This window comes from Ovis canadensis, chromosome 14 (genome assembly GCF_042477335.2).
Source record: "Ovis canadensis isolate MfBH-ARS-UI-01 breed Bighorn chromosome 14, ARS-UI_OviCan_v2, whole genome shotgun sequence".
NCBI classification, from domain to species: Eukaryota; Metazoa; Chordata; class Mammalia; order Artiodactyla; family Bovidae; genus Ovis; species Ovis canadensis.
Window position 1 is genome coordinate 69,608,337 of NC_091258.1, and position 9,066 is coordinate 69,617,402.

The window sequence follows — 9,066 nt, forward strand, 5'->3', positions numbered from 1 at the left end:
TTCCTTGCGAGACCCCTGGGCTGGATCAGGTCTCCCCACCCCTCCTGAGCGGCCCCCCAGGCCCCAGCCAGCAGAGCCTCTGGGCCCCGCCTTCCAGGTGCTGACCTGCTTCCTCCACGCCTGGGGCAGCCCCCAGCAGGAGGCTCCCACTCCCCGGAACAACCAGGGGACCCCCCTCTCAGGTCACACACCCACAGTGTTTCCACCTCAGGGTCCCCACCGGCTTCAGGACTGAGTTTCTTCCTCAGGGACCCCTGCTGAATTCACGTTCACTCTGGGAGCCCCCACTCCCCTGCCTCTGACACCCGAGTGTTCTCACCTGCTATCGTTCTGTGCGTGCCCCCCAGAAACCCACTCCCCCTGGCTCCTCCGTCCAGAGACACCCCACACACATGCCCCCTGAACACAAGACCCCTTGACTTTTTTACTTTCTCAGGGTCCTGCCAAAGCCAATGCTTCTCCCATCTCCACTCTTCAGGGCCAGCCCCCCACCCCAACCCTGGGGATCCCCAAATCCAGGCAGCCCCTGGGCCCGCCCTCCTTGCCACGTGACCAAGGGGTTGTGCAATCCAGCCCCCTCCCCGACCCCCTCCCTGAGGGGATTTTCGAGGAGGGCTGAGCTCACAGCCAGCCGGCACCCCTGCCCCCCCCACCCCGGGGGCTGGGCCAAGGTATAAATAGGGGTGGTGGCTGCAGGCGGCAGCAAGCACCGCCATGCTCACCCTAGAGGCTGCACAGTAAGTGGGGGCCCTCTGAAACCGGCACTCAGGACCCCTGCCCTGCCCCTCACCTTTGACCCCTCTACCACCAGGCCTCCCCGCGGGGGCAGTGGTCTCTGCCCCACCCAGGAGGCAGGTGGGTGGGAGGGGCTGGGGTCCACTCCCCCTCTTGGATCTCTTTGCCTCTGCCACCTCGATCGCCTCCTGCATCCCACCGTGTCTCTCCTGGACCCCTGGGGAGAGAAAAGAGAAAGGATCTCTTTCCCTTGGGGCGCTTGCTGCTTTCCACCCCGGTGTCCTCCCAAGTGGCCCTTGGCCTCCGTCCCTGTCTTCCTCCAGGCCTCACTGCATCCCCGACTCCTGTGTCTGCAGCCTGCGCTGTGGGCCACATCTTTTCTGTTTGTGGGTCTCTTGTTTGCTGCTTCTTGCTCCCTCGCTGTGTCTTTCTGTCTGTCTCATCTCTCCATCTGTCTGCCCGTCTATTCCCCACCCATTTCTGGGGCTTAATAAATACCTCCTGCAGCCCAAGCGTGAACGCCTCTCCACACCTTTCTCCCTTCCCTCCTCTCCTCCCTTCGCCTCGGCGGAGCCTCTTCTGTGTTTTCCCATCTCCATCCACACGTCTCTCCCGTCTGTTGCCTCTGGTCCAAGATGGACCCATTGAACGGACTCGCTCACCGAGGCCCCCTCCCCACCCCCACCCGCCCTCGGGCACCCACATCTTCTCTCCGGGGACTTTCTCTCCTTCACTTTCCCTGCCCCCGCCCGGCCTCTGTCTATGCAAATCCCAGGGGAGGGGGAAACATTTGCCTGGCCTCCGCCCCCCACTTCCTGTCCCGGTGGGAGAGTGGGGGTGAGTGTGGTGGGGCTGGTCCCACACTGAGACACGCAGCCGCGGATCGGCTGCGGTGGTCACAGCTGCAGCCGCCTGCCCCACATCCATCCCCCAACCACTTTGAGAGCCAAGAGGCTGAAGACGTCCCTGACATGCCCTTGTGTCTCTCCCCCTCCAGGCTTGACGGGCCACACTTCAGCTGTCTGGTGAGTTGGGGTCCTGGGGGTCAGCTAGGGCTGGGGCGGGGGGAGACCCGCGAGGCCCATCGCGATCTTCCTTCCTCAGTTTCCCCCTCTGCTTCTTCCTGTCCCTTTGTCTGACTTTACATTGCTATCCCCAAGCTCCCTTTTCCCCACCCCCTCCCATCACAGACGATTTTTCTAACATCTCTTTCCTTCTCTCAGATCCTGGTCCACTTCCTCCAATGGGGAGGAGTAGGTCTCTGTGTCTTTGACTTTGCGTCTCTTCCTCCATGCATCCCACGTTCAGTAAATCTACTTCTTCCTTCTTCCCTTCTCTGCTTGACTTTATATATTTTCAAAAAGCGAGTCGAAACTATTTCAGACACGCAGAATACTACACCCCACCCCCATAAACCCACAACCTAGTCCAAGAAATAAAACCTCACACATATGCTTGAAAGAAACCCCTGCGGGTGCCCCTTCCCCAACACATCCCACCCTCTTCCAGCTTGAAGAGTTCGGTTTTTTGTTTTGTTTTGTTTTTAATTGAGGTTTGCCTTACAAGTCAGGAAAGTGACAAGTCTTGCGGACAGCTCAGTGAGGTTTTCACTTACGTGCACACCTGTGTAGCCACGAACTGTATGAAGATATAGAACACTGTCATTACTCTAGAAGATTCTGTCATGTCCCCGCCCAGTCAATAGCCCCCTCTGATACTTTCACCACAGATGAGTTTTGTTTGGCTCTGAGCTTTTTGCACAGTGGCCCCCTTTGGGTCTGGCTCCCTTCGTGTGACCTGAAGTGTATGTCAGACACTGATCCTTTTTCTTTGTTGTATAGTACTCCGTCTCAGGACGACACCACAGTTCTCGTGTGTTCTCCTGTCCCTGGGCACTCAGGCTGTTTCCCCTTTGGGGCTGTTACTAAAGCTGCCCTGATTGTTCTTGAACAAGGCTCTTTTGTGGACTTAACATTTCCAGATTTAGCCCTAAGACCAGGATGACATATCTCTAGTTTTAGAGTTTCACTGCTAAAGCAACACTCAGCTCTTGGGGTGAATTGAAGCGATGTGGAGGTGGATAAAGGAAGGGTCGAGAGAGCTTCTTTCCCTCTGTTAAAAACGCTTCCATGCCTCTTACCCTTCATCGCCTGTGCCCCCAGCCCTGAGGCAGGCAAGGCTAGGGGAATTCTCCACCCTCCTCAGCTGCTATGACTGTGTACTGGCGAGGTGCTGGGGTTCCCGGAAGCCCACACTCTTAGTGGTAGCCGGCTGCTGTCTGTCAGAGAGCCTGGTCTCTGTGTTCCTGTGTCTCTGCCTGCATCTCTTGTTCTGTGTGTGTCTGGGTCTTTGTGTATTCTGCTGAGCTGTGTCTACCTCCCATCTCGGTGCCCCTGTCTCTGGTGCCTGGCCTGTCTTTCTCGCCCTCTCCCAGCCTGTCAGAGTCTTCTGCCTGGTCCGGGGTAGGTGGGGTCTCCCTGCAGCCTGGGTGACCCCTCTTCCTCCCCCACCTCTATCAGTACCCGGATGGGGTCTTCTACGATCTGGACAGCTGCAAGCACTCCAGCTACCCCGACTCAGAGGGGGCGCCTGGTGAGTGACCCTGGCCCAGCCCCCCTGCCCCCCCTGCCCCTTGGGCCCGTTTCACAGATGGGGGAGCTGAGGCCCAGGGGAGCTGTCAGCTGGCCCAGCAGGACAAGGTTAGCCCTGGGCCTCCAGACCTCCTCCCCTTTCCTCTCCCACGCACCCGCTTGCCCATGCAAATCCTGGGGTCACAGATTTGCACAGCCCACAATAGCCCCTCTGTGCTGGTGGGGGCTTCGAGGGGGAGGGGCCCGAGGCCAGACCTCTCAGCTTCTAATCCTGCGCCCTTCCCCCTAGACCTGTGGAGCTATGGCCTCAGTCCCACCGTCCCAGCCGCCTCCTATGAAACCTTTGACCCAGCTGTGGCCAACTTCAGCCAACCCCAGAGTGTCCAGCTCTGCTATGGCCCTTCAACCTACAGCCCCGTGGGGAGCCTGGACCCGGCCCCCAGCCTGGAGGCCCCAGGACCCGGCTTCCCGGCGTACCCCACGGAAGACTTCCCGAGCCAGGTGAGGGCTGGGGAGACCACGGAAGTTCCCCATCCTTTGATTGAGGTGCCCGGCACCACGTCAGAACCCGAGCACATAGGGAACCCTTAACCCCTCTGATGACTCTGGGGTTAAACGGCATTATTACTCCATCACAGGAGCCAGCCCCCAGAGGCGCAGATGTGCGTCAAGGGGTGGGAGGCTCTCACAGAGGTGGCCCATGTGTCCCTGGCCACGCCATGGAGATCGGAAGTGAGCCCGAGTACAGGCTGTGAGCGGAGCAGGGAGCCCACAGCCAGGGCCCGGGAAGAAGTGAGGGGGAAGAAGCAGAGGGAGGCAGAGAAGGGAGCCCCCCGGGCCATGGGTAACCCTGACCTTCCGCAGACCCTGGGCCCCCCGGCGTACGCCCCCTATGCCAGCCCCGTGCTCTCAGAGGAGGAGGACCTCCTGTTGGACAGTCCCGCCCTGGAGGTCTCGGACAGCGAGTCGGATGAGGTCCTCGTGGCTGGCCCGGAAGGCAGGGGATCCGAGGCAGGTGTGTGGGAGCCGGTGGGGTGCGAGGGACTCCACCTGATGGTGGGGGGAGCGGATGGGTTGAGGGAACCATGTCTGCCCAAGCACCTACCGTACATACTCCAGTGCTGAGGGCAGTTTCCAGAGCTGCCAGCTGCTGGCTGTGCTGCTTGGCAACTGCCTCTACCTCTCTGTGCCTTGGTCTATCTATGCAATGGGACGAAAACACCAATAGTGTCTATTCCTGGTGGCTGGGAGGGTTCGGGGGATCGTAAGTGTCAACGAGGTAGCAATGCTTGGCACAGAGTCAGTACTCAATGAATCTTCACCATCATTATGGACACGAGAGCAACAGAAACCATCACAATATCAGCTCCCACCTAGTCAACCTCTGCTTCTGCCCCTGTGCCTGACCTCCATTACTTGCAACCCCTGCAAGTTGGAATTATTAGTTACTTTCCCTATCTGGGCCTCAGTTTCCCATCTGTAAAATGGGCTTTGTTATCATCATCCCTGTCTTGTGGGGTTTTGATGAAGATTAAATGAGCTTGTAATTGTACTGTGCATAGCACAGCCCGTGGGTACCAAGTGCTTCACAAAGACTGGTAAAAGTAACACACACACACACACACAAGCCTCATTTATATAACTGAGGAAACACCAGCTTAGAGAGGTTAAGTCACCACCCCAACACCACACAGCTAGAAAGTGGCAGAGGTGGGGTTCTTGTATCTAATGCCTGCTATGAACCGCCACAGCACCCCCCACCCCGCCACAGCCAGTTCTGTGGGCCCCTTGCTGCTTCTAGAAGCCCAGGAGTTAAACCTCTTGGCCCCTCTCAGGATCCCAGTCTCTCGAGCTGACATGCTGGGAGGCCTGAGGCTGAAGAAATGGCCAGGCAGATTCAAACCAACCCCAGATCTCTTCACTAGTTAGAAGCCTTTGACGAGAACTGCCAACCCATTTGGCAGATTCATCCGTGCGCTCCACAGATCCATTCTGGCCACCAAGCAGGCACAGGATAGGCACACAGCCTGAAAAACAAAGCAGGGGTGGGAGACAGGGGTTCCGGGGTGACACCTTCAGGAAGGGGGAGCAACTTACCCCGGATGGGAGGGGTGGCATAGAGGGAGCCAGGCACGGTGACCCAGCAGCCACCTCCCTCACCCCACTTCTCTTGATGGGGACGCAGGGGCCTGGCGGTTCCGGACCGGGGAGGGCGAGGGGTGGGGCCCCGAAGGATGCTTCCGTTAACCGCCCCGCACCCGCTGCAGGAGCCCGCAAGAAGCTGCGCCTGTACCAGTTCCTGCTGGGGCTGCTGACGCGCGGAGACATGCGCGAGTGCGTGTGGTGGGTGGAGCCGGGCGCCGGGGTCTTCCAGTTCTCCTCGAAGCACAAGGAGCTCCTGGCGCGCCGCTGGGGCCAGCAGAAGGGCAACCGCAAGCGCATGACCTACCAGAAGCTGGCGCGCGCCCTGCGCAACTACGCCAAGACCGGCGAGATCCGCAAGGTCAAGCGCAAGCTCACCTACCAGTTTGACAGTGCGCTGCTGCCCGCCGCCCGCCGGGCCTGAGCCCGGGGCGGCCTCTCGGGGGCCCTCAGGGGCTCCACACCTGTATCACATGGGCGTCCCCGCACCCTGGGTCATAGGACCCATGGAACCCCCACACTGGTGCGGGGGGCGGGCTGCTGCCGCAATCCCTAAGCCCAGCCCGGGGCCCCTCTGGGATCCCCCCTATCGTGTCTGGGGCCCCTTTGGGATCCCCTTGTCATGTCCAGGGGCCCCAAGATCTTCATGTCCTGGGTCAGAAGACCCAGAGACGACTATACAACGTGTCTGTGTAGAGGGGCGGGGCAGGGCAAAGTGCTTCCAGAATCGCAGGAACTTCTCTGGGATCCCCTTGTGATGCCTGCAATCCCTCAAATCTCATCTAGGGGAGGGTGAACCTAGAGATCATCGCACCAGAAGGAGGGCTCTGCCTGCAACCCCAAGCCCTGTCCAGGGTCTCTCTGGGATCCCCTCTCATGTCTGAGTCCCTCCTGTCAAATCTGAGATCTCCTAGTTATGTCTGGGTCCCTGGGGGTGGGGGTGGGGGGACCGTTTGCATGCGTCTCTATGCCCATCTGTGACTCTCTCGTTGTATCTGTGCCTCCAAATTCCTTTGTCATCTTTGAGATCCCCTAATTCTCTGGAACCACCCTGCTGTCACTTTTTAATGTCCGAAAATCTCCAATCACATGATGGGTGCCTCTGGGATCCTTTTGTCATGTCTGAAAACACCATTGTCAGGTTTGGGGGGGGTGGACCTCAGTGAACCTTGTGTCTGGGCCATGTCATCTGGAATGCCCTTGTTTTTCTGGAATCCTCCGATCACCTCTGAGGCCCTTCTGGGATCCTCATCTGATACGGCCCTTTGGGGACCCCACCAACAGCCCCTGAGTTCTCATGGGGACCTTCCCTTTCTGGGGATACCCTCCTTAGGGCCATGCTGGGGATCATTCTGGCCACTCCTTGATTTCTGTGTGACTTTGGCAAACCCCCTGTGTCGGTTCTAACCAGAGACTTTGTGCAGTCCATCAACAGGTGGACCAGCTTTTCTGTGTGGAGAGGCTGGAACAGGGTGGTGGCCATGTCTAATGGGGAGTATGTTTTCCAATCTCAAGTCCCCATCGCCCCATACCTTGGTGGCTTGTTTCAGTCGTCCATTGACCCCAACCATTTTTGTGTGAATCCAGCATTGGGTGAAGCCCGGATGAGCTCTGATTGGATCCCACGGGGGTGTCACAGGCTGTGGGCTAAGAAGCTAGAGTCCCTAGTCCTTGAGCCTGAGCGACTGGGGGATCTAGGGTGACCAGAAAGACTTGCTGCTTCTGGGCCAGTTTGGCCCTTCTGTGGAAAGGGAGAGAAGGAGGAAGATCTCGAAAGTCCTTTGCAGCCTTGTCAAGCCTTTGACGCATCACCTGAAATCTACCCATCCACCCACTGATGGCCAGAAGGAAGACAGGAAGGAGTGTCAAGGACCCAGAGAAGGGAGAGGTCCTTGAAGGGAGCACATAGCGGCTGATGGCAGAGCCCGGGCTGGGAGCCCCCACTCTGGGGAGGGGTGCGGCTGGGTGGGAGGGGCTTTGCCAGGGACAAAGTGTCTTTTGGGGGCCTCCTCTTGCAAACGAGGTACCTTTTGCAAAAAACTATCATTACCCCAAGTGTGGTATAAAATAAAATACATCAAGGTAGACAGACCTCTTGGGACCTTTTGTCAGGGACTGCGATGCTGCCCATCCACCAAGGCCTGCTGACCCTCAGAGACACCGGGGCAGCGTCGGGGGAGAGGAGAGGAGATGCAAGAAGCAATTAGAGCTAGACCAGACTGACCCTTGAAGGCCGCGGCAAGGGCTTGAAATGCAGGCACTGGTGGTTCGATTCAATTTTTGTCTCCGACTCTTTTTGATGATCGGAATTTTTCTCCACCCTCTCCCTGGTTCCCCTTCCGTCTGGGTTTCTGTCCTCCCCGCCTTCTGAACTTCTGCCCTCTTCCTCTGGATCTCTGTCCTCGTCTCGCTGGATACAGCCCTCGGGCTGGCGGAGCTGCCCTCCAGGCTCCGTGCGCTCCACCCACCCGCGGGGCCCGCGGGAGCCGCGTAGCAGTTTGCCTGGCAACCTGTGGCGTCACCCGGAAGCTGCCTCTGGGTTGGCTAGGAGCTCTGAGAAGGCGGGGACGTTTCCGGCTCTTAGGGGGTTTTGGAAAAGGATGGGGGGCGGGAGGTGAAGGTGGGCGGGAAAATAGCCGGGACCGACTCGTCTTCCCTCACTCCAGGGTCTTTCCGCCGGCGTTACTTGCCCGCCCGTCCTCCGCTTTAAGCTGAAGCTCCCATACCCTTCCCCTCTTCTCTCGCGCCCACCTCGCCTTCCTCCGCGGCAGACACCTGGCGTCCCAAGACGCTCCCCTCCTGCGGTCCCCTCCTCGTATCCTTCGCCTCCCCCTGCACGGCGTCCAGCAACCACCGCCCCCGTGCAGAAAGCCGCAGGCCCCCCTGCCGGGAAGGGCGCCAACGTCCGGGCAGCCCTCCAGGGCCTTCCCGGTCTCCCCACCCGCCCCCGCTGGGGCACCCGCCCCCTCCCCGGCGTCCGGTGCCCGGCGCGCCCGCTCCGGGAACCACGGCGGGGAGCCGGCAGGGCGCGGCCCCAGGAGGGGTCCCAAGCGGCCGGGGCCCCAAACCTGCATGTAGGTCCGCGCCGGTTGGGGAGGGCGGGACTCCGGAGTCCCCGAGCCTCAGTGCCCCCCTCCTCCTCACGCCGCCTCTGCGCCCATCCTGCCTACGCTGGGAAACCGGACTCTCCCGGCTCTGGTTTCCCGAAAACGCCTGCCTTGCAGATACTAAGAATGGTTTTCTAGACCCTGTCTTCCCCACCATCCCTACCCGCCCCCCCACCCCCACCCCCATACCAGAGTCCTGGCTCAGGGCCCCGGTCCACTTCAAACCCCAGTCCCTTTCTGTCCCTCCGACTAGGACCTAAGAGTCCAAGCCCTCATCCTCCTTTTTCTGGGATCCAAGAATCTGGACTCCGGGTCGGTTCTGCACCCGGACTCAGGAGTCCAGGCCCCCACCTCCCTCGGACCCAGGAGTCCCCGCCTACCGCACATCCTCCCTTAGACCCAGGTGTCGGAAGACCAGCCCCCCTCCTCCCTGGGGACCTGGCATTAGGCCACCTCTCCTTGTCCAGCTGTTATTTCTCGCCTTTTAGAAC

The 9,066-nt window shown here is 59.7% G+C and overlaps 1 protein-coding gene across 1 annotated transcript; it reads left to right on the forward strand.

The window, feature by feature from the left end:
* The first annotated feature begins 673 nt into the window (after positions 1-673).
* On the forward strand, positions 674-7,553 carry SPIB (Spi-B transcription factor). Its single transcript, XM_069551391.1, has 6 exons — positions 674-737; positions 1,733-1,760; positions 3,255-3,327; positions 3,616-3,827; positions 4,191-4,341; positions 5,594-7,553. Exons 1-6 carry the CDS (start codon positions 715-717, stop codon positions 5,890-5,892), a joined length of 786 nt encoding a protein of 261 aa, XP_069407492.1. The 5' UTR covers positions 674-714; the 3' UTR covers positions 5,893-7,553.
* The last annotated feature ends 1,513 nt before the right edge of the window (positions 7,554-9,066 follow it).